The sequence below is a fragment of the Thrips palmi genome, unplaced genomic scaffold (genome assembly GCF_012932325.1).
Source record: "Thrips palmi isolate BJ-2018 unplaced genomic scaffold, TpBJ-2018v1 HiC_scaffold_19, whole genome shotgun sequence".
Classification (NCBI taxonomy): Eukaryota; Metazoa; Arthropoda; class Insecta; order Thysanoptera; family Thripidae; genus Thrips; species Thrips palmi.
This window is the reverse complement of record NW_023144628.1, coordinates 13,176,889-13,202,186: the sequence shown is the minus strand read 5'-3', so window position 1 is coordinate 13,202,186 and position 25,298 is coordinate 13,176,889. Positions and strand designations below refer to the sequence as shown.

The 25,298-nt window shown below is 47.1% G+C and overlaps 1 protein-coding gene across 1 annotated transcript; it reads right to left on the bottom strand.

Annotated features, from left to right (window-relative positions):
* Positions 1-8,611: 8,611 nt before the first annotated feature.
* Positions 8,612-11,116, bottom strand: LOC117646084. The gene is made up of 5 exons (XM_034386770.1): positions 10,998-11,116; positions 10,621-10,846; positions 9,195-9,371; positions 8,897-9,103; positions 8,612-8,769 (listed from the first exon to the last, which is right to left on the bottom strand). The coding sequence occupies exons 2-5, from the start codon at positions 10,624-10,626 to the stop codon at positions 8,713-8,715; spliced, it is 447 nt and encodes a 148-aa protein (XP_034242661.1). The 5' UTR covers positions 10,627-10,846; positions 10,998-11,116; the 3' UTR covers positions 8,612-8,712.
* Between the last annotated feature and the right edge of the window lie 14,182 nt (positions 11,117-25,298).

Sequence of the window (25,298 nt, the reverse complement as noted above, 5' to 3'; positions counted from 1 at the left end):
GGGGAAGGGAACCGCTTGATAAGGGAGGGAACTAATTAAGTTGGCAGAACAAAGGAAGTACATAAGTTACAAATGTTAGGGAAAAGCGCACGATTATCGGTCATTTCTGTTTTGTCTGTCAACCTGTGAAGATGTACTCAAAGGAAGCATGTTCACTATGAGTAACAACACTGGCTGCCTTTGACTACTTTGATCATTTCTCTATAAAAATTTTTCTTGTCTGGTCTCAGGTAACAACGCGCAGAGAGAGAGAATTCTATAATACTTTAAGGGGGAACCCTGGTGAAACTTTCAAATAGGCTTTAAAATAATCCCAGAAAGTTGAAACTTTGCTTACTTATTAGGTTCATTGAGTTCCCAAAACAAAATTCAATCCAAAATGTTGAACGTTCTCTGAGAAAAGTAGCTCTTCAGTGTTTTGTAGAGCGTTGGGGAAAAATCTTCCTGCGTCTTTCATTAAAACGGAAAGTCTTGAAAATTTTTTGGCTTATCCTAAAGATGTATAGGAGATATTTTAGTGACGGAATTTTCAATTTTAACTTCTGTCCTAAAATATGAATTTTCAAATTTTAACATTTAAAAAAAGTGAATTTTTTGCCCTTTTTTTCAAACTTTTAGGTGTTTGTAAAGAAAGGAGGGCTGATATCAAGATTCTGTCACTAAAATTTGTCGACAAGTCATCAATGAATAGAGTCCATGCAAGACGACTCATGTAGGTGTCAACCAGGAACGCAGGAAATCTTTCTACGACAAAATTTTTTGTTGACTGAGCAAAAGCTGTGAAGTTGAGCGTATAAGCCAACGACAACTGATCTCAATGTTAATTCTTTCCAAATGATGAAGGAACTACCCACATAGTTTAAAGGTGTTCAACCTGTTGAATCTGAAACCTTCTATGCACATTTTTATCCATGAACTTTAAAAATACTATTTTTGGCAGTTTCGGCCATTTTTTCACCAGCCCCCCCCCCCTTCCTTAATGTCCGCACAAATGTTTTTTCCACTTTTTCCGGTCGGACCCACCCACTTAGTCCTTCGTCCGCCGGGGGCGCTACAGTCTCACGGTGCCCCGCGCCAGTCCCCACCAGTGCCGCTGGGGGCGCTCCGATCGGCGGTGCCGCGGCATCTTCCTGCGCGTATCCACTCGTGCTCACCCACCAAGCCGCCATGCCGGACTCAGTCGCCGTAGAGGCCTAAATACTTCGTCAGAGAGCGGCAAGTGAAGGAACGCGCTCTGGTTGGTTATCCCAGTCACGTGGGTACTGGGCGCCGCCATTTTGGAGTGCGGCCATTGCCAACGTCGGAAAAGCACAAAGATTACTTTCCACCTCGTTTGCACTATACAAATAAAATATTCCATTAATAAGACTCAAGCCCGGCAGCTATAATGCTGAAAAAATAAAATTAAATTGTAAAGAGACTGTGCTTTAAGGAATATAAGCGAAGGGATTGGTTGTGGCAGTTAGCAACAATTTCTCAAACGACAACCCGCGCGTGCACAGTCGTCTGCTGCCGACCTAACCTAACGTTCACGTACCCGAATCGATAAAAAAGAGCGCGTTGTACACGTTTACAGTATTTCTTGAGTCGCAAAACTCGATTGTTATGGCAAACTGGCCGGAAGTTTTCAGGCTATCAAGACTTGTAGAAGTTTGTGGTTGCAGCGGAGGTCCGCCATTTTGGAGTGCAGTGGCTGGGCCGTGTCGAGCCAGCCGTTCGCTTGCCGCTCTCTGACGAAGTATATAGGCCTCTAAGTCGCCGGTCGGGAGACTTTTTACAATCCTGCGTGCCAATAATTTTTTGGTGTCTTGGAGACACGCAGCGTTTAAATAAAAGCCAAAATATTATTTACACGCAGCAAAACTTTTCCTGCGTGTAAATAATAAAACTGGGTCTTGCAGACACGCTGCGTGTAAATTACATGTGAATTTATTATAAACACGCAGCGTTGAAACAACACTGGTTTTCATTATTGACACGCAGAAATTTTTTGAGAAGAAGGCGAGTCTCGAACTTGGGCCAAAAAATTCCCGTGCAAGCATCGATCCACTCACCCACCAAGCCGCCATGCCGGACTCAGTCGCCGGTCGGGAGACTATTTACATTCCTGCGTGCCAATAATTTTTTGGTGCCTTGGAGACACGCAGCGTTCAAATAAGAGCCAAAATATTATTTGCACGCAGCAAAACTTTTCCTGCGTGTAAATAATAAAACTGGGCCTTACAGACACGCTGCGTGAAAATAAGATGTATATATATTATATACACGCTGCGTGTATATAAGACCCATTTTTATTATTTAAACGCTGCGTGTCTATAATGACTCCGTTTCATCTTACCTTTTTGAGTGCTGCAGCAAGCTCTGCTTGTTGCTGCCGTTGAATATCAAGCCTTTCTTTTCCTGCGTCGGTCTCCTCTCTCGCCTTTCTGAGGATATCTCCCAACTGAAACAAAAATGAACAGAGTTTTTCAGCGTGCTTATGGACTAAAGGACTTATGCTTATTGCAAAGCATACTGCTAAGTTACATCTCCCTCGTGTACGCTGATCGCTGAGCTGTCGCTGTTTTCCCCAGGGTCGCCGGGCATCGGTTTGGTTTGCAACTAGCTGCTGACTGAATGTAAATCCATCTTCGGACCCCTTGGGCATGCTCCCGTCCGGGCTAGGACTCTGGAGGGTCCCGGTGAAGAGGTCGCTAGGGCTCAACATGCGTGTCCTGGACACAAACAGAAGCAAACCCTTTTCAGAGATCTTTCGAAGAATTACAAAGAGAAAACGAACCCCGAAAATTCATTTAATTTTATTTGTATCAAGTTCAAGTAGGACATGTTTCAATTGAGAACAGCCCGTGAAAAAAAGGCAGGTACTGAAAGGTTCGGTCAGCCGCCGCTTTTCCAACGGTCGCCAAAGGTCACCTTTGCTCGCTCGACTATACTTGACTTACACCTTGAGTTGGGCATGGCCCGTCATTGTGCGCACCCTGCCCCGACCGAAATCACATTTTAGTGGCCTTGACCAGGGGGTGTCCTTTAGCAAAAATTGATTCATATCTGGGTTATCATTCTTGCCATTCCACTTTCTGTGTTTGCCGAAGTACAATTCCAAGTCATCTTGACACAAATTTCTAGGATTGATGTACTCTATTCCATTTTGCAGGAGCCATTGGACCATTTCAACACATGACTTGACGGTGATTTCTATGCCAGCCAGAGTTTCCTCACTGAGCTGCATGTATTTCCTGTCACTAGCACTGTATCTTCCTGGTCTTCTTTTAGCATCCTGTTCCCAGTATTCAAAGAAATTTAGGAAACCCTGGCTAAAGAATTCCAGACGGGGTCGTCGGGGTTAGTGTATGGAGCTCTATCTGGCTTTATTTTTAATTTTGCTTCCATTTTGCTGCTGCCATTCAAACAATCAGTTGCCCTGTCAACAAGCCGCACCAGCTAGATGAATTCAGTCATGTTGGGATCCTGCATTTCTTCCAAGGCATCAGAGGTTGTGGAACAGAGAACCTGCATAGCATTACACTCTACCAAAAATGTCCTGTAAATGCCGTTAATTTATTACCAGTTTTCACTGTAGGTTAATTCACAGCGTTTACTGTGATCTGCTCACGCGATTCACTGTGATATTGTTCACGGTGTTTACTGTGATCTGGTCCCCATTAAATACTGTGAATTTGACGCCGCTGAGCACCGAAGTACTGCAAATCAGGCTCCAATTCACGGCGTTTACTGTGGCGAGATCACAGTGAACGCCGTGAACTAGTTCACAGCAAACGCCGTGAATTGCATAACAGCAAACATTGGTAATAAATTAACGGCGTTGACAGGACATTTTTTGTAGAGTGTACAGACCCTCATCTTTGTGAAGCTGTTTGGGTAGATATGGTCCTGAGTTAGTTGCATGTTGCTCGTTGTGTGTCCTGCTATGTGGACTCATAAACCTGTATCAGAAACTTTCACAAAAGGTACTTCCCATTCTTCCACAATTTCTGCGTTCTGCTGCACATGCAGTTCCTCATGGTTTTTTTAAGGTGGGGCACATCAGATAGATAAGTGATCGAAGATCTTCAGAGTAAATGTTCAGAGTCTTGTAACCCCATTTCCCCTTTTCACAGGGTTCGGCACACGTAGCAAAAAAGGATCCATTAGAGGAGGCTCCATCTGCTATGATGCACAACACCTTCAGCCCACTGAACTCCATGTGCTTGATGACATCCCACGCTCTTGGGCAGAGTATGTCGCAAGTGACACTTGTTGTCCCATAAGCTGCCACAGTGGTCTTCAAGGTCCTCCCGCCACAGATGGATTTTGCCATGAAAGTCTGCATATGCTTTGCAGTTTCTCTCTCAGTGAAGGTGTATCTTCATCCATCCTTTTTATTTCCTCCTCAATTTCTTCTATGTGGGTGAAACCACTGAACTCTCCTGTCTTTGCATTGAACACAAGGTTTTCTTTGATTGACATCTCCTCTGCCAACTTCCTCAGGTTCTCGTACCGTATTCCCTGTCTCTCCTCCAGAACGTGGGTGTACTCCTGGATGGTCGTACGACCTGGCAAGGAAGGAGGTTTCAAGTTGAAGCTTAGTCTGAGCCATTTTTGACCCAGAGCCATGTTTCGTTTTTGGCTTGAATCTTATGTTAGAAGAGACTGGTGTTTGCTGTGAGAAGACGGTTTTCACTGACGACGAACGCTTTGGAGAAGAAACCACAAAGTCCTCACCTTCATCCTTCGGAAAGAGGGCGGTATTGAGACTGTCTTCTTTCTCCGCAACATCTGCACTCGTTGCTTCCCCTTTCAATTTCCTTTTAATCTCAGCAAGCTGCTCTTCCAGGGGGTGAAAATTTTGGGATCATTACCAGATCGCCGGTGCCGATTATGGTCTTGTTTCTTTGCCAGTGTACCTTCACTGAAAATTGAATGGCAAGACTGATGGCCAAAATTTGGCGAGACAAAAAAGTCTCGCCTTTTTTTGGCGAGAAACAAAAGTCTCGCCATTTTTTGGCGAGAAACTGCCGCTTCTTTTTGCAACACTGTTGCTTGCACCAAGACTGAATGTAAACTTTGCCTCCTTGGCAGACTCATCCCCACAAACCAAGCTCATTGCGTCGTAGTACTCCCAATTCCTGGCATCGCTCCCTTTACCAGACTGATTTAACTCGTCACATTTTTCATTGTATGTCTTCTTCAGCCTCTGCCTTTTGCCACGGCACTGAGTCCATTTGAAATTCCGTATGTCGTTCAGCTCTTGCTTGACCAATACCCAAAACTATTGAGGCCGGTGAGCCTTTGTTATGTTCATGGGTAGGCTGGAGTGTCTGTGGATCCGGGGAGGCGAGAGTGTCTTCTTGACATCTTCGTAGGTGGCTGCGTTGACATTTTTGCCTTCGCCGAGCAGTAAGTCGTACGCTAGGTTGAACAATTTACTGTCCCCATTGTTGTGGAGCAGTATTTTCTTCTTTTTGGCATCATCCACCACTCTATTGTCGGTGAATGTTAGTTCTAACTACTCCACCCAGCGCGTCCATTGGTCTGGTGGGTAATTCCACGGAAGCGAATAACACTTTTTCGGCGCGACCTCACCGATCTCGCTCAAACTCGGTGAATCGATTCTTACTAGTGCCCTTTGGATCCCTGCAAAATATTAGCACTTTATCTCAAGCCGTTTCCGAGATATAAGTATTTGGAAATTTTACAACTTTTTTGAAAATAGTTACACTTTTTTCAAAAAAGCTGAAATATCTCGGCCAATTTTAAAGCTACATAAAAACCGAGTACACCGTTGGAAAGAGCACAAAAACTGAATCAAATCAAGTCATAAAACGTCCCTTAAGGTCCATGAGCATTTTATCATTTTCTCTCAAACTGAAAAAATCGGTTTTTGCTATACCCAAAATACCTCATGTTCGATTTGCTTCAAACTCGGTGAAAAGGTTTTTGCCTCGTTCGCCGTCCACGAACGAGACAAAAAGATTCCCAATATTTTAGGGCATTTAAAGTAGATGGTCTGAGGAGCCTTAAAACAAAATAGTTTTTTGAAAATGTTATAAAAACTTCCCTCTTTAAAATGGTGCCTGCCGTTTGTCTCTGGCATTCATACTTATCTTTATATTAACGTCTAAACAGGAGGTTCGAAAATCGTCAAAATACGTGCAAATGACGCTACTGCCCCCTTAAGCCTGTTTTCCCATATGTCGTAGGATATTGTTCTCAGCGACGGCGAACTTGTCCCACTGGGCGGCTGACAGCGAGAGCGTCTCCGTCGCGTACGTCATGGCGGGCCGTCATACCGTGGTGTAGATACGCGCCTTGGCCTTCGTGGAGACGCTCCTCGACTTGTAGACTGCGTCCAAGGAGAAGTACGACGCCATCCCCGCCATGGTGCGTGCCCTGACCTCCGGGTCGATGCTGTTCTCTTATCGTTGATGGTGGAGCCCAGGTACTTGAAGTTCTCCACCCGGCGGAAGGTTGTGTCAGCCACTTTCAGGCCGTCCCCGTGTGGTTCCTCGACAACGCCATGAACTCCGTTTTTGGCGATATCTTGAGCCCGTACTTCGCTGCATTGTCCTCTAACCTCGCGCACGCCTCCGCCAGCTCCTCCTTGGTCTCCGCGACTATGGCGATGTCGTCCGCGAACCCCAGGAGCACGGGTCGTTCCAGCAGCTCTGGGTGTTGTTGCTCTTCGTGCAGCTCCCCGGCGGCTCCCTCCAGTGCCACGTTGAAAAGCATCGGGGCGATGGGCTCGCCTTGTTTGAGCCCGGAGTCGACGGGGAAGAACGGCGAGAGCTCACCGCGAACGCGCACCGCGCAGGCCGCGCCTTCGTGTGACAGCTGGACGAGCTCGAGCAACTTCCTTGGAGTGTCGATGGCCACCAGCTGGGCGTACAGGGACGGCCGGCGGATGCTGTCGTAGGCCTTGGTGAAGTCCACGAACAGCACGTTAAGGTGTCCAAGCCCCGCTCCTCCCGGTGCGCCAGGATTTGGCGGAGTACCAGGATCTGGTCCATGGTCGACCTGCCCTTCATGAAGCCTGTCTGGTACGAGCCGATGGCGCCCCGGGCCAGGGGGGCCAACCTGCTTGCGATGAGGTACGAGAAGACCTTGTACCCCACGCAGAACAGTGCAATGCCTCTGTAATTAGTGCACTGCGTCAGGTCCCCTTTTTTTAGGTAGCGGGACGATGATGCTCTTCTTCCATTCCTCCGGCATGGCGACCACGCGTGAGGGCGCGGTGAAGGTGTGCCACAGCAGTTGTTCGCCTTGGCCCTCCTCGATGATGTTCACTTTCAGAGCTTCGTGGTCACTCTCGTGCAAGGTGACCAGGAGAGCAGTGAGTAACTTTTTCATTTGTCCACTTTTGCTCCACACCCATCACAATCAACATCTTTAACTCCCTCTTCACTGAAATGGTTTTGGATGGAGAATTCAATGGTACGCTGTACTGAAAGCTGAAACTGATTGGCCTCACATGGTTGGGTGCTGGAAAGGTGGCCTTTGACACACCTGGCTGTAGGCAGCAGACAAAAAAGTTTCAGAGAGTAGTAAATTTAAAAAAAAAAATGGAATGCGGTGGTTACTTGGGTATATCAAAATCATACTTTTCTCTTGGAATGTAAATGAGAAAAGTTCATTGAGTGGTTCAACCACAACACCGTCATCTTGAATTTTTAAAGACTCGTCGTTCAATGAGTGCAACAAATGTGTCAGAAATTCATGAGAAGCATGCTGCAAGCCATCTTTCACATAAGGTATATGGACTGAAAAAAAAAATAAGGAAATCTGTACAAACTGCACCTATTTATACATTGAACTATAATTATTAAGTAAACGCCTTACCTTCCAATGATTTTAGGAACTCAGAGGAGACAATGAACCCTGTCTTGTAGTCATCATAGAGTTTTAACAAAGCACATACCAAGCAGGTGGGAGTGGTACATTGCAACCTGTGCGTTTTGTATTTGTGCAACCATTCAATTAGTGCAGAGCACTGAGAATTGGTGGCCGGCATTTTTGCCGGCCCCGAGCCGGACCCCGCCTGCCGGCCGAAGCCTATACAATAATGCCGGCCGCGGGTCGGCATTTTGCAGACACGCGACCCTGGCCCGCAGGACGCGCCCCGCCAGGGCCGGGACAAATCTGGCGGCCTCCGCCGTCAAATTATGACGGCCGATGCCGCTCCGCTTGGGCGGCGGGCAGCCCCGCCTGGAGGCCGGGGTCGCGGGAAGTGCCAGCCGCGGGGCGGTGCGAGGGTGCGGGTCGGAGCGTTGAAATGTGCCGGCCCGAGCTGCGTGATTGTGCCCGCCCGGGTCGGCGCTAATGCGGGCTGGGTCCGTCTGGAGCCAGTTTGGAGCCCTGCACGTCCGCTGGTCGCGGCAAATGTGCCGGCGGTCTGCGTGAGTAGCGCGTGTGATGCGGTTTCTGGTCGGCATTTTGTGGCGGCTCTGGTCGTGTAATTATTGTGACAGCCAGGGCGTGCGGATTGTGGCCGCCCTGGGCGGCACTTCGTGCGCAGATGGACAGGGTTAATTGTACACTGACAAAAATAATTATTTATAATAAATAAAATTTATTATAATTATATTAAAAATACCCGTATCAATAACATAGGCACTTAGTCAATAATTTATAAGATATAAAATTTAACACGCGGGCCAGCTGAGCGGCTGACTGAACTTGGCGTACTGGCGCGACGCGGCGCACGACATGCACGCCTCAGTGATCACGCCGGTATCGAGGAGTCTGGAACTGGTTCTCAACTGGCTTGATTTTCTGTTGGACAGAGCACAAAAGGATGTCAGCACTTATCTCTACACACATTCATAAAAACCGCATCTGGCTGATGCCAGCGTAGGATGTCACCTATCTTAACAAAAGGTGAAGAGGACTAATAACTTACCTTCCTCCAAGCTCTCACTGCTGGCCGGTTTACTTCTGCGACTCTCTCGACAGTGGGGTCAACTGGGTCCTTGGGAACTTTCTGTTTCCGGCCATTGTAATTGTAGCCTTTCCTGGACCTTGCCTCTAGGACTGCAGTATCGTTGTCCCTTATTGCCTTCTTCTTCAACTGGTCCAACTTGTTGGACAGTTGCATAAACCAAGTTGTCTGTTGGTCAGAACAGACCAGAGTTTAAAAAACACAGTTGGGGAAACAAAACACAAATGGAGAGATGGCCCATCGTAGCACATTTACGTACCTCCTCCATGGCTGTCTTTTCCTTTGACCCAGGAATGTGGGCAGGGGCTAGCCGGATGTCCTCATCATCACTCCCGGGCGTGTCAGCAGCGTTTTTGTGGACTCGAAGGAACGCAGTGATTACCCTGCACACATCAGAACTCGTCATCTTGGTAGGTCTCCATCTCTGGGCACATGTCTGTGAAAACGGTTAAAGACATCATTAGGGTGCATTGATCAATTATTCCAACTAACATGGCTTGCAGATATGTCTGTTTTTTCATCGTGATAAACTTTAATTAGTGTGATGATCTTACACTGACTCGAGCAATCTGACGAACTTAGAGATTTCTTTGTTTATTGAATATCATCTATATGGATGATCTTAGACTAAAACTACCTATATTGTGAGTGAGTGTGAGTCATCTTAACAAGAATTTAAGATTTAAACACCAAACATTTTGATAAATTAGTTGACTTTTTGTTTCCAACAGTGTACTTTCTATTTACTAACTTTTTTCAAACAAATTCAAAGATTTGTGACTTTATTTTTGTAGGAGAAGCTTTGCAATGAAGTAAACTCAGTGCACAGTAAAAATCTCTGATGGGAATTCATGAGAAGTTGTTGAATTAATGTCACTCGTTAGTGAAAAGCCATTATCGTAATTAGTGTTAGGGCATATTTTCATATCTTAATAACTTTGGGCACAGTCCTTCTAGACTCACAATTCTAGTCATAAATCCAAGTGGCTGTCATGCTTGCATGAATTTAATATATAAAGAGAAAACATGTCGAATAAAAAGTTCAGTTTTCAAAGATATTAGTGTATTAGACATTTGCAACTTTCCAAACTAAATTCAAAAGATTTGAAAGTTCATTCATGCTGGAGAGGCTTTGTTTTACATCAAAGCTACTTGCTGCAAAGTTTCAAGGATACATGTTCACTCATTGTATCATTTTTTCTTCAGAACCTAACTGTGAGTGTATCGGCAGATTTGGAGCCGAAGTTGGTCCAACTTTTGTTTGAGGTTAAACTGAGATCTGTCATGCCTTCTGGTGTCTTCTTATTCAAGCCTGAGTCCTTCAGATATGAATTTAGACAAAAATAATTTTGAATTTTCATTAAAAGTTGGGTTTTGGCTTATAACAGTAAACTAAGCATTTCCTAACTTTTAGAACTAAGTATGAATACTAAAGACATGAAATCTATTGGAGAAGCTTTGCAATGAAGTAAACTCAGTGCACAGTAAAAATCTCTGATGGGAATTCATGAGAAGTTGTCCAAAGAAACCTGACTCGTTACTGATGAGTCAACTTCTAAAGAAGTTCGACTATAGAGTGCAAGGATGCAAAGTGGTAGTGAGAAATCAATCTTAAATTGAGACTCAAATCAAAAGACTGTGAAGGTCTGCATATCCACAGTGTATAACATACATTGTTAACTTACAAGCATTGAGGCCACAGTTCACCTAGGGCAGTCACTAAGGTTTTCTGCACAGCAGAAATTCACTGAATCAACAGCTTTTGGTACTCGACTCAGGTCCACAGTGGCCTAGGTGGGTCTGTTGCTGGTCATCACAGTGGAAGTTTCTGAGTCCTCCGTGGTCTGCTCAGGGTGGGGCTGGAACGCTGAGGTCATGCAGCATTCACAGTCATGAACATGGGGCACTCTCCTGGTCAGGTTGATCATGAAACAAACATAAAATAGTTGCCGGGTGCCTTGGTAGGGTTAAGAGGCTTGGCGCCCAGCAGTCCCAGCAGCCCTGGAGCCATAGAGCGCTCCGAACAGACTGCGAACATGTTTTCCGTTGAAGCGTCACCTACTTTCTATCCTGGAAGCTGCACGCCAATGGGATTTAATTCACAATAGCCGTAAATGATGGTTTAAATTGGACAATTTTAGATGGGTCTTGGCGGGGCTGGGTCTAGGCGCGATTGCAAATGGCGGCGGGTGCGCGTCGGTGTGCGGCGTTCGCGGGCTGCTGCGCCCGGCGCTGCCAACATGCGCTGCCGACAAGTGTACATGTTCAATAGCACCACGGGCAACGCGCAAAAGCGTAGGCGTTAGGCCCGGCGGGACGATTGCAAACGTCCCTCCCACCGCGTAACGAATACTTTTGTCTCGAAACATGATGACACCTTTGTCATGTTATGGTATGACATGTCATGGTATGTCGAGTTGGCAGCGCCACTTGCCGCCCCACTTTAAAATGCTGTGTGGACAAGACTTCTCAAACGCGTTTCGCTTCAGAATGCCCAGTTTCGCGAAAAAGTGTCCATAATACCCCGCTCAGTTTCAGCCACCACTTTCAACTTATATGACAGTGAAAAACTCTCTTAAGGGTCTGAGAATGGCCAAGATCACTCCACAGTTCCACGCCTTACCCAAAACAGATGGTTGATGCATAAAGAGGTAATTAAGAGACATAGTTATTACTTGCCATCATCGAGAGCATATGGCATGTTGCCAAATGTGATGCCCATGGAGATGGCGAGCGGCGTAATTCCAGGCGACAGGTCATTCCAAGCCTCCAAGAAGTCAACGTTGCAGAACAGGGGTGACTGCTGAACGCTTTTTATAAATTCCTCCTCAACTGCGGAGGTCACAACCTTGGCGTGGAGGTTCATTTTACGAGCGAGGATTGATACTGCACGCACGTTGCTTGTACGCGTACGCCACTCGGAGAGGAAGAGAGGAAGGGAAGGGGGAGGGGTGGGGGAACACACGGCGCTGCGCGGGGATGCGGGGGGACGCCAGGGGACAGTAGTTCGGCTGGCCGCCGCAAGGACCGCCACCTCTCACAGATCTGAGACGTCCCTGGCCGGCAAATATTGTGGAGGCCAGGACGACACAATTTATGCCGGCCAGAGTCGCGTCGCGCGGCTCGACCCTGGCCGGCACCGGCGCTCACCTCCGCGGCCGGCAAAATGACCATAATGCCGGCCAATCTGGCCGGCATTACATATTATGCCGGCCACCAATTCTCAGTGAGGAATGGAACAACATCTGGGATATGAAACAGAGACCAAGGTGGAATGAGCGTGGTGAAGTGTGACAATTTTTTCACAGGTAAAACTAAAGCGTAGTATTACGCCTCTTTGAAGCGTACTAAAGGCTGGAACGCCCTGCTTCAAGCGTAGAGTTTGTACGCTTGAAGCCAAGCGCACTCCAGCCAGGTCAGAAATTCTTACGCCCTGCTTCAAGCGTAAAGTCAGTACGCTCAATTTCAAGCGTAAAGAAAACCTATGCTCAATTTTACAAGCACAGGAGAATGCGCACATTCATCGTGTGAAACCAGCTTAATTTAATTTCAGATAATATCTCACATTAGCTTCATGCATCCTTCATACAATTAAATGAACTTTCAAAGAAAATTACAAAATTTATGAAAAAGATGTTTGGGGGTCCAAGTCCTATAGGCCTTTAGGACTCCGGAACACTCCAAAAGTGTTTACACCTGGCGCAGTTCCGGCATTCACTCTTGAGACACTTACCTTGTAGTGCTATCCATTGATTGTTCCTGCTGGTTTGGTTTTAATGTTTATGATTTATTTCTTAGTCTCAGACCGCTGGCGCTGGTTTTCATGTTTCCTGATGACATGCTGAAGGCCTAGCCCCACAGACAGAGTGCATAACCTCTTGGTGCTGATAGGACAGTTCGATTTTACTCTACTTTCAAGTTTGTGAGTATGCTGTGACTGTGAGCATAAAGATTTCTTCGGGCGACACACTGGGCACAACTTCAAAATGCTTGACATGGTGCAAGTGATGAAACTGATCCGTTTGAAATAAAGTTTGTCAACACAAACACACATCTTGACTATTCACCCTCAGTCTCGAGTGCAAATAAGTTACTTGTTGCTTTTCACACTCCGGGGTGTGAAAAGCAAAAAATATCTTATTTGCACTCGAGACTGAGGGTGAATAGTCAAGATGTGTGTTTGTGTTGACAAACTTTATTTCAAACGGATCAGTTTCATCACTTGCACCATGTCAAGCATTTTGAAGTTGTGCCCAGTGTGTCGCCCGAAGAAATCTTTATGCTCACAGTCACAGCATACTCACAAACTTGAAAGTAGAGTAAAATCGAACTGTCCTATCAGCACCAAGAGGTTATGCACTCTGTCTGTGGGGCTAGGCCTTCAGCATGTCATCAGGAAACATGAAAACCAGCGCCAGCGGTCTGAGACTAAGAAATAAATCATAAACATTAAAACCAAACCAGCAGGAACAATCAATGGATAGCACTACAAGGTAAGTGTCTCAAGAGTGAATGCCGGAACTGCGCCAGGTGTAAACACTTTTGGAGTGTTCCGGAGTCCTAAAGGCCTATAGGACTTGGACCCCCAAACATCTTTTTCATAAATTTTGTAATTTTCTTTGAAAGTTCATTTATTGTATGAAGGATGCATGAAGCTAATGTAAGACATTATCTGAAATTAAATTAAGCTGGTTTCACACGATGAATGCGCACATTCTCCTGTGCTTGTAAAATTGAGCATAGGTTTTCTTTACGCTTGAAATTGAGCGTACTGACTTTACGCTTGAAGCAGGGCGTAAGAATTTCTGACCTGGCTTGAGTGCGCTTGGCTTCAAGCGTAGCTCTTCTTTACGCTTGAAGTCAAGCGCAGAAGTACGCTTCAAGATTTTACGCTTGAGGAAAGGCGTAATACTACGCCTTAGTTTTACCAGTGTTCACTTTATACACCTGCCATACCTGAAGAGATGCTGAAATGTAGCATTGCCATTGTTACTGAAGCCTGCCTTATACATTATCCTGTCAGAGTCTGGGGTGCTCTTTAAACAGTAACAAAGAAGTATTAAATACATTCATAACTTGTATGTTGATGTGACATGAGGAAACAAACCTCATTTTTCGCACTCTCTGCCTTTCAATTTTAAGTATGGATTGATTACCACAGGAGTTGTATTCTTGGCATCTATTCTCATAAATCTACTGAGTTGAATGATTAAATTTGGTGGATATGACACCAAGTCAAACCACTTTTGTTTTGAAACAGGCTTGTCACCACACTCTTCACAGTTGGCTTTAACTCTCACCTTTCAGAGATCTTTGTTGAAAGATTTTTGAATTGATTCGTTAGGTTGTACTACGAATTGGGTCTCTTCAAATGGTTCATTGAGCCAATGGTGGTTTCTGATACAGGAACCTGTAAGGTGCAAAGAAGACGTTTGTGACACTGCTCGGTGAGATTAAAAATGACGCAATAAGTACACAAATAAGTAATCATCATACTTTGGGCTTGGACATAGAAACCAAACGTGGTGGCCCTAAGTCCCTACAATTCAGAGCATTCCTCATCCAATTGTTTTAGAATGCAAGTCAGAACCTCATGATGCCGAAGCCCGGAGATGCCCGGTCCGCCACGGCGTCACGGGGGTCAGGGTCGACATGAGCCCCGTCCCGTTTGAGCCCCGATGACCTGAGCCCCGGCTACAGCACCGACTGAGCCCGACTCGAGCCCGGACTGAGCCCCGACGGTCAGAGCCAAAATCCTCATTAAGTATTTACTCACACGGTCAGAAGCGGAGGATACGAGACGCCGATTGCACCGCGGCACGGCATTTCAAGACATGTGCTTCTTCCACGCACTTGTCGTGACATTCTCTTGTGTACAGGAGCCGTTCCTTTGAGCCCTTCACCACGTGAAGTTTCTTGACCACTCCACGGTTGAAGGAAAATATAACAGTCAGAAGTGAAATTGAGGACCTGCACAGAAAGGTACAGAGACTCGAAGCGTCGAACAGAGAAATTTTGGAATTGAATCTGAATTTCCAATACCGCCATAAAGGTACTGAAGTTTCAAATGAGCTTAAAAATTGGGTTGGCATGTGGGACAGACCCCTCTCTCCAGGTTTACGGCAAAGCCATTGTGGCCGTACCTCTCTCCCTCCACAAAAAACAATATCCCTGTGTAATGGGGGCGGCGAGCCTGCTCTAGAGACTGCTGGTGAGCATCTTCTTTCTGCTGAGCCTGCTTTGAAGCCCGCCGCAGTGGAACCAGTGCGTTAGGCTTCCAACCAAGGTCACTGAAGCCTAAAACGGTGCCTCCAAGGCAGCAGCCCTCTACAAGGGAATAATAAGATTAATATATACATTTTTTGCAGTGTCACAGTTTACAACTCTTCTCCTTTAAAGTGGCAAACATCCTCCACAGTCCCAAATCAAAAGAATTGCGTGTCTGCACTTAGATATGATTCCCATTTTCCCATAAAATTTGGAATCGAATGGAAAAAACCACAAGTCTCTACGACCACTCCTTGACCCCAAACATTTCTATGAGTGAGTGAGTCAGTCGGATTGGGGCTATAAAGGTTCTTGACACCCAAGATTTGGAGTGTAGAGTGGCCAGCGAGGTGTTTTTCTCCTCCATCATGGAAGTGGTCTTGTTTCACGGTAACACTCGGTCCTGGATCTTTCAGGACCGTCTTGGCTTTTCTATGTATTTAGCATAGGAAAAACCAGGACGGTCCTGGAAGATCCAGGATCGAGTCTAACCGTGTTCTGCCAGGGGGCTTCCAGAGAGGTGCGACCTTCTTGGCAAAGAACTTGAAGCCTTTCTTGTCGGCGGCGGTAAGGGGCATGGTGTCTCTCGTCACCATGTACAGGAAGGAGTCGTCGAGTTCTGCAGCTCGCGCACCACCTTCTGAAATAACACAACTTCACGTTAATTACATACTAAATAAAATGTTCCTGAAAGGTAGACAATTTGAAACGCAATCGGTCTGAATGTAGGCAAATAGCGCGGCTTGCCACCACACAGTGGGCCAGAAGCCCGGTTGAGGCGACCGAAACTCGTGACGCGTTTTGAGCTCCAGCGTCGCTAAATGGGACTCCAACCGAACGTGTGACCCCACCAATGGATTCCTCGTTCGGAGAGCAATCCATTGGTGGGGTCACACGTTCGGTTCGAGTCCTGCTTAGCGACTCTAGAGCTCAAAACGCGTCTCGGGTTTGGGCCGCCGGCGCCGGTCTTCTGGCCCACTGTGCACCATCTCCCTATCCCCTAAAAAAACTTGTGCGCACGACACTGCATGAAACAGAGGACGCGATCGGTGAAAGTGACGCGTACTACACTCTCGGGAAAAAGGCCGAGTGTTTGGACAAGCGTTGGTTGTTTTGGCGACGAAGTGGAAAGGCTACTCCTCACACTTCTTTCTTTGCGTTTCATCCATGCCTCGCAGCCTTTAGGCTGAAAAAGATGTAAACGTGTCAACTGCATCAGGGGCAGCGGTGGGAGGCAAAGGCAGGTCTGGTTCCTTTGCCAAATCTTTCACAATTTTCATAACTTCCTCAATTGCAGCTCCTGCTTTCCTTTTATTCCCACCTCTTTCCAAACAGTTCACTGCTTTCAGTGGACTTTTGAGCGGCACTGGTGGGGAAAGGAATAGCACCCAGGGGAGTGGATGTTAGATTGCAAACTTGTAAATCACTGTTTCCTACAATGGCACTAGCACTGGGAGCGGATGAAAGTAGAGATGTGGCGAGCGAGCTGGAATTGTCTGAGGACTCATCCAAACTCAAAGAGAGTACAGATTTTGGTGATTTCACATCGGGAGGAATCATGAAGAATTGCATAGCATTCTCATCATAAAATACATCACCACTTGTAGGATTGAGTATTTTACATGTAAAGTTTTCTGACTCCTGTGAATTGCTTGAAGACTGTGTGGCGATGTCGGACAACTTCCATCTAGGCTTGTAGCCATCATCGGCTCCATTTCCACTGCTGCGTCGCTGACCCTATTCATATTGTCCTGGAAGGTCTCCTTGATAGATTTCCATCGCGCCATCAACATGTCAACTCTGATAAATGCGCGGATAAATAAGAAAAAAAATCAGAAATGGTCCAGGGAAACATAACCTCCACAACCTGTTGATACTGTCGCGCTTGGCGGTCAAAATGTCAACAAAAGGGTTTGGAATGAATTAAAAAGGGTTTAATTCGTATTCTTTTACTCACTTGTGAATTGCGGACCCATGATTTGTTTGACTTCCTCCCAAACCTGTCGTTTCATGTCAGTCCTCTTGCAGCACTCAGCAGTCGAGTCCCACAGCATTGGACGCATTTCCACTAACTCCACGAAAAGAAACTCTTTCTCTATCGAGAATAATTCTTTGTCTTTCTTCGGTCCCATTTGTTCAAGTTCAGCGTTCTCAGAACTATATCAATTAAATTCACAACTACAACTATGTTGTGCAATACCGATCACCGTTCGCGCCTTCTGGAGAGCAGACGACAGGCCAGAGCTGGTCACATGACAAATCCAGCTGCTCTCATTGGCTGCGGGTGCGGTTACCGGGTAAAAAAATAGACGGTCGGCTATTCGTAGGCCCGCACCCGTCGGGCGCTGCGCCCCTATTCGTCGAGCCAATACCCGCATCCGCACCCGCGCCCGCCAACCGCTCGGAGACCCGCTAGTGTGATTAAGCCTTAAGACCTTCACGTCCATGGCCGTAACGACGGAAGGGGGGCGCCATGAATGGAAACAGCATCACTCGCACTAACCTCACCCGGATCGTTCGAACAGTCGGACTTATCACAACTCAACAAACCTAGTTTTGACAGCCCCTTCTTATCGATGGCCACGTTCTTACGTGCCACTTTCTTCAGGTTATCCCATAACCCCTGGAGCTGCTTGACGGTCCGATAGTGGGTCGACCTGTTGTTGAAATTAACTTGCCGTCTGTCCCACTGTCGGGCCTTCTCCTCGGTGGTGAGGTGGTCCGTCTTCTTGCACTCGATAAAATCCTTACACTTCGGCATCAACTCCTCAACGAAAAGCGTCTTCTCGTCGTTTGTATAATTCGCGGTTCGAGTTCTTTTGGGTTTTTGTTGAGGAGTTGATGCCGCTGCCTGTGGTCCCTCCATGGTGGTTCTTTGTTTTGGGCCAGTGAGAGCTCTGTTACAGTGAACTTTGCCATCTTCATATCGACACTAAACCGACGCTTTTCACGCGAAGTTTCATTTCCTTTCGAATGAGCACAGAATCACCACTGTAAGTCTTCTAGGAGCCAAGATAAGAACAAAAAATGCTTACTCCACTTAGTCGAAAATGGCCTTCAGGTCACTGATGTGGTCCACAATGGGCCCATTTTCCTCCCCGAAGATCACGTTCCCCTCCGCGATGACCATTTGGGCCCAGCCGCGGAGTTGGGCTCTCCGCATTTCTCCCAGGTCCAGGTCATGAAGTAGCTTAAAATACGGATGGAAACGGGCCCTGGACATGACTCGGATCCGGCAAAGATTCTCCATGCGTCTTGCAGCTTTAAAGATCTGGTAATGCTCAAGAACCAGTTCCTTCTCATGACGACTCTCGATGTGTTTGATGAGCGACAGCCGGCGTGAGGTGATGTGCCTGCAATAAATGCACCGCCAAGCGTACAACTCCGAGGCGGCTGCGCGGGAGACGTTAACAGGAGTCTCCAGGTCGGCCGCCGGCCGTGCCTCGGCGCGGGGAGCCGATGCAGACCGAAATGAAAATCGCGATTTCTCGAAAACGGCTTGGCCAAAAAATTTCAAACTTGGTAGAGAGACTAGTAATAGACCACGCCCGCCCCCGGTCCGGTCAAATCCGGCCCGACATTGCCTGTTTGCCTACTGGCGTGATCGGCTCGAAAAACGGAGACCGCCGTATCTCGGCTCCTGGGCACGATATCGAAAATCGGCCAACGTACACGCGTAGTCCTACTCGTTGCCAAACGCCTCTCCAAATTTCAAGTCAAAATCTTGAACGGTGTGGCCGTAATTTGGGAAACGCCGAGACGAAAAACGCGACTTTTCGGCGACTGGCGTGGCGGAGGCTGGCTGGAGGCAGGCAAAGAGGCCTCATCAAGGGACCGGCCCCCGAAGTGCCCCCTCCGCACCTCCCCCGCCCCGCTGGTCCGCCACTGCACTGCCAGACTGCCATTGTGATGCGCCCGGCCGTCTGCGGCTCGCGCCTGCCTGGCGGCCGGGGTGCATCCACGCTACCTGCTCTAGCATTGCCTCTGTCGCACTCGCGGTGGCAGGCGGCACAGAGGAAGAAAGTAGCTGTCGACGTCTGGGATAGCTCTGCGGACGCCACCTCTGGCTCCGGCGAGACTCCGGCTCGGGGTTCCCTGCCCTGTTGAGCCGCGCGTGCCACGCAGGGAAGCCCACTTGGTGCCATTCATTCGCGCGCACCGCGAGTGCGCTTGTGTGTGTGTGTGTGTGTGTGTTTGCATCAGGATGGTAAATTTAAATTTAAAAATACGGATTTCACACATGGTACTATTTATTTACAGGTATAAACACAGGAATATTGCAGTCATTTATGTAAAAAAAATCCGTTCTTAGTAAAAAAAATTACATTTACAGAGAACATTGATAACCTAATTTAAATGAAAATCTACCCCTTGTCTTTGTCTCGATCCTCTTTCCTGCCTATCTCTAGCCGCTTGCCTTTTCTGTGTATTGCCTTTCTCCTTTTCCTCCGCGGCCTTTGCCTTCCTTTCCTCCGTTTCCTTCTTCTTCTGTTCCCGCTGCCTCGCCTTCTCTTCCCTCGCTCTTTGCCTTGCCTCTCTCGCCGCGTCTCGCGCCGCTATTGCGTCCAAGACACTCTGAGCCTCGCGAATGTCTTCGACGCACTGGCGTTTGCTAAATCTTGGCGAACCGCGCTCAGGAAGCATGGAGTTCATGTAAGGGAGGGTGGGGCACCTAGTGACACTTTTTGGATTTTGGCTCTCACTTCGATACTGTGCGAGAAATGAATCTACTTACACCTCAGAAGGTTGCTTTGATCCTTCCTTGATCGAAAAAACATGTTGTGGCGTTTTGACAACACCTATTTCTATTATTTACAGAGCTTCCCGCAGACCTCTGCACTTGTCACTTGGTGCCCCAGCCCGGGGCACCTAGTGACAGGTCATATAACTCACATTACCAGCATAGAGCGACGCTCCAGCTAATTGAAAACTATCCGTTTTGGACTCTTTAAGCTTTTTAAATATCAAACCATTCTGAACGGCGCCATTTTCCCCAAGAAACTGCATTTTACTAAATTGCCAATCAAATTCAATGTTCTACGAAATTGTCGTTAAAAGTAGTCTCATTTATGTTTCGTTGTGTGACAATCGGTGACAATTTACTTCGCGGTTGCCAAATCGATGTTTTGAAACGTTTAAATCGTTGAAATACGATAAATAGAGTGTGTCTGTCACTACCTGCCCCGGGGGCTCATTTTCGTTCAAAATTTGATATTAAGGAAATGAAATCACATGTTTGAGCTGGTTCAGTGAAAACAACTTACTAAAGGTCCTTATTATTGATTAAAAGTGCCAGAACGATCGGCAGTCCCGTTTACTGGAAGAATGGCGAGAAAACATTTTGTTAAAAAGTCGTAAAATCTGTGATTTTGGGTTATTATTTTCTTGCTTTTATTCTAGGGGCTAAAATATTTTGTTCAAAGTTTCACTTTCACTTGAACATGATTCCACAGCACAAGACCTTTAGATTAGCCACCTCAAGGTGTCTGAAAGTGCCATAGGGTGGCCAGGGCACCCCTGTGTCACTAGGTGCCCCTGTCACTAGGTGCCCCACACTCCCTTAGAAGCTGGAAGGAAAATGAAACAAAAATTATCGTTAAAAGTAAGGAAGAATGAACGAGAGAGCGTGTTGGACGAACGATTGAGAGTACGTACTCAATAAGGTCTGGCTCCATTTGTGCCCAGATGGTCTCGTCCCTTTGAATGAGAAAATGCATGTCCCACAGAAATTTAGATTTGTCTTTCTTAGTGGGCACAGTGCCCTGCCACACGTAGAGGTGGCACTCCTTGCGGTCCGTTATGTGGAGCTGCCCTTGAATTTGGGCGTAATAGTTGTGGTTAGTATTTACTTGCAGCTCACCGTTGTCTCCAAATTTCATGTAGGACAGCTGAAAGGTGAAACAGGTTGTTAGAAACGCAAGGCGTGGCAATTTGAACGACGCGAGTATTATACTCTTACCTTGTCTGCCCGGACCGCCTCTTCGGCGGAGGCAAACTGAGCGCCGCTTGTCGGGCATTTGATCTCAATGAGGGCGTTATCGCCTATCAGGCCGTCTGAAAAAAAAATTATTATTGTCAAACTGCCGCGCTGGTGACAGTTCCAAAATGTTGGCCGGCCAGGCGTTACTTACCCGGGCTGGCCGCAAGGAATGGGATATTCTTGTCCACCACAAGCCCCGTCCGCGCCACGACCAGGCCGTACTTGGTCTCGAAGTGCTCCCGAGCGGTGTCCTCCATAGTGATGCCGTGCTTCATCGACGCCGTTTTCACTTTTTGGTGAAGCAAGTCGCGCACCAGAGTCTTGCGCGGCGCGCACTTGTTTTTCACCCGCTTGCAAACTTCACCGAAGTTAGAGGCAGTGAGACGGAAGGACCGCTCGAGCCGCCACTCGTTGCTTTGCTGCACATACGCCCGAATTTCGTCCCGCCGTGACTGGGCCTCCTGCAGTTTGGCCAACAGTTCGTCCATATGGCTTGAAATGGCGCTCTCCGTCTTGATGCTGGTTCCCTTCCTGAGCAGCTCCGCAAGGACCTTCTCGAAGGGAAGGAACTCTTCTCCATGCTCGTCAAGCTCCTGACAGGTCCTCTCGAGCAGCTGGCAGAATGGGATGTGTTCTGGTTTCACCCCTTGGAACAGCAGGACGCTCAGGAGATCCTGGTCATCGATGGGCCGCCCGCTTTCCATGATGCGCTGCACCGCAGCCTGGAACTCCGTGACGTGCTCCTTGAGTCCCTGGGTCTGGCGTAGCGAGGTGGCGGCCTTGAGCAGCCCGGCCCTCCTGCGAGCGCCTTCACCCTCGAAGACGGCACTCAACTTCTTCCACATGGTTTAGGCGTTAGTGGCTCCAGCCGCATGGGTGAGGACTGCATCTGGCTGGTAAATGGTCGGCCTGAACGGATCGCACTGTGGTCACTGAAGGAACTTTCATTTTCACTTGGGGAAGGGTGGAGTTTGATATTTGCAGTTTGGGAAGGCTGGAAGGGCTGCGGTTTTAGATCATAAAGGAGAACATAGGCTGACGACCTAAAGTCAATGGAATCTAGTACACTGAGATTCCAAACGCTATGAGTATAGCACGTATGGTGCAATGCGCTGTGATATCGCACCATACGTGCAATGCCACAGCCATATTGCACCTTTGGTGCAATGCTTCCCGAAAAGGCCCTATGCTAATGCATGGGAAATGGGAGGCATTGCACTTCATGTGCAATGCTTTTGCATTGCACCAATTGACGCGATATTCATAGCGTTTGGATTCTCAGTGTACTGAGGGAGGCAAAACAAAAGTGGTGTGTCCTGAAGTATTACTTTATCCTTCAATGAGGTATACAGCGCAAACAGTACTTGGCTGTCATCGAATTGGCACCAATCAGTTTTTGAAGCAACCTGCACTTTACTGACACCTACTCACAAGCAAATATTGAAAGAATTCATGATATAACTACATTCTTTGTCATTTCTTTCTGCTCTTGCTGCTGCACTTTGCTGCACAACTTGCTAGGTCTCGTTTCCTTTTTTGACTGTGTTGTTTCAACCTCATTTCAAGAAACTTCTTCATGAACCTTTCAGTAATGCTTTTATGACATGGTGGACGGTTGAAATGTTCCCATGCATATTTGCATTTATCACAAAGCACCTTCAGTACATCAACTTTTTGATTCATTGGATGATCTCTTATGACTCTGAAGGTACAACGCACAAACACATCATGCTACTGTTCGCCACCTCACTTGCACTCTTGCTGCATCTTCTCCAATATCACTGCAGACCGCAAAGTCAGCCAAGTCGTTTCTGATGTTATCATCGAACTTGTTTAGTTTGTAAAGGGCCAGGAATCTCTTTCCTGCTGCACAAGTCCTCAGAAAGCTTTCAACCTGCTGCAAACAAAGAAATAAATAAACGGTTCGAGTTCTTTTGGGCTTTTGTTGGGGAGTTGATGCCGCTGCGTGGTCCCTCCATGGTGGTGTTTTCGGTCTCTCGGCCAGTGAGAGCTCTGTGGATTTTGCGCGAAAGCGGGCACGGGCACGGCCTCGCTGATACACGGCATCGTGTGGTGGGGGAGCGGTGTACTATCCGGCAAAGGTTCTCCATGCGTCTTGCAGCTCCAAAGAGCTGGTAACGCTCAAGAACCAGTTCCTTCTCATGACGACTCTTAATCTGTTTGATGAGCGACAGCCGGCGTGAGGTGATGTGCCTGCAATCAATGCACCGCCAAGCGTACAACTCCGAGGCGGCTGCGCGGGAGACGTTCACTCTACCAAAAATGTCCTGTCAATGCCGTTAATTTATTACCAGTTTTCACTGTAGGTCAATTCACAGCGTTTACTGTGATCTGCTCACGGGATTCACTGTGATCTTGTTCGCGGTGTTCACTGTGATCTGGTCCCCAGTAAACACTGTGAGTTTGACGCCGCTGAGCACCGAAGTACCGCAAATCAGGCTCCAGTTCACGGCGTTTACTGTGGCCAGATCACAGTGAACACTGTGACCGAGATCACAGTGAACGCCGTGAACTAGTTCACAGCAAACGCCGTGAATTGCATAACAGCAAACATTGGTAATAAATTAACGGCGTTGACAGGACATTTTTTGTAGAGTGTTGAGCGCCTGGCTTGAATTGGCGCTCTCCGTCTTGATGCTGGTTCCCTCCCTGAGCAGCTCCGCAAGGACCTTCTCGAAGGGAACGAACTTTTCTCAATGCTCGTCAAGCTCCTGACAGGTCCTCTCGAGCAGCTGGCAAAATGGGATGCGCTCTGGTTTCACCCCTTGGAACAGCAGGACGCACAGGATCACTGTTAAAAATTATGTTGTAATTTAGCAGTAAATATGTTGCTAATTTTCTTAATGATCAAAGTTGTTCTCAAATGACTTTTGTTGTTTACCAACGAGTTGCGTCGTTCGTCCACAAGATGTTTGTAAACCGGTAGACAGCCTTATTTGCATCAATTTTTATTGCCGATTAGGTCACAGACCTAGTAGAGTCCCGGTTACCCCGCAGAAACCACTTCTCTTAGATTGTCCGGGTTGTTTGTACGCAGCAAAATATTGTTTTAAAACAGCATAAATCATAAAAATAATTAGCAACGAATTGGTCGTTTCAAAACAAGCAAACTTGTTCACAAACAACAGCGTTGTCGAGGTTGGTAACTGTGTTTTTGTTTTAAAACAACCATTTTTAACAGTGGATCCTGGTCAGCGATGGGCCGCCCGCTTTCCATGATGCGCTGCACCGCAGCCTGAAACTCCTTGACGTGTTCCTTGCCACTCTTGAGGGCTCTTCTTATTAGTAAACTCAACAGCAACACTCAGCTTCCATCTCCTAGAGATGCCAGCAAGTATCACCAAGAGTGCTTTGCTGGCAGTTCCAGAGTGGCCTCTCAATGTGCACACTTGCCTACATATCTATCCAGCACATGGTCATGCTTGGAATAATTTTTAAGCTGCATCTCATCCATTACTATTTGGCAGTCCTTCTCCGTCTCCAGATCTTTAGAAAATATGTTGATGAGGTCAAACATGTTGCGAAGAAGTCCTGGTTCAAATTTAATGGATTGGACTCTTCGCTGAAGAATTCTTACAGATGGTAAATTATGAAACTCCTTGGCAATGCTGTTGTCGTAGCCTTTAGTTCCACACTTCATTTTGAATACAGGGCCCTTTTTAATTTCAGTAGATGTTTGATCGTCGAAATAATCTCTTCATTTGATTAGGTGTTAGGTAAGGAGAGTGTGTACACCTTATGTGTTCAGCTTGAAGTCGGGAGTGACTCATGGCAAGTGCCACATATTTGCGGTCCATGTGGCCCTTAACTTCAGCTCCCTCCTTCGTCCTTTCTTGCAGTATGTCTTCGAATGAGCTTATCCTCTCCTGCTGTTCTTCCAGAATGAGGTACGTGCGCTCCAGCACCTTCTGTTGTAGTATGACGAAATCAACAGCACCGGAACAGCACTCTGTACTGTCACATCTCCCCTGCATAGAAATTTATCAACCTGGAACAAATAGAAAGAAAAAAAGCAGAATATAAAATAGCGGAAAATAGCAGGAAGCGGAAACACAGGACGGCCATTTTGATCGTCAGTATGAGCACCGATTCGGT

What these genes read in the sequence shown, in the direction of transcription:
- LOC117646084 (XM_034386770.1), bottom strand. An exon ending in AAAAGACAGCCATGGAGGAG is followed by an intron (nt 9,104 to 9,194) that starts GTACGTAAATGT and finishes TCTGACCAACAG; the next exon opens with ACAACTTGGTTTATGCAACT. An exon ending in CAGTGAGAGCTTGGAGGAAG is followed by an intron (nt 8,770 to 8,896) that starts GTAAGTTATTAG and finishes TCTGTCCAACAG; the next exon opens with AAAATCAAGCCAGTTGAGAA.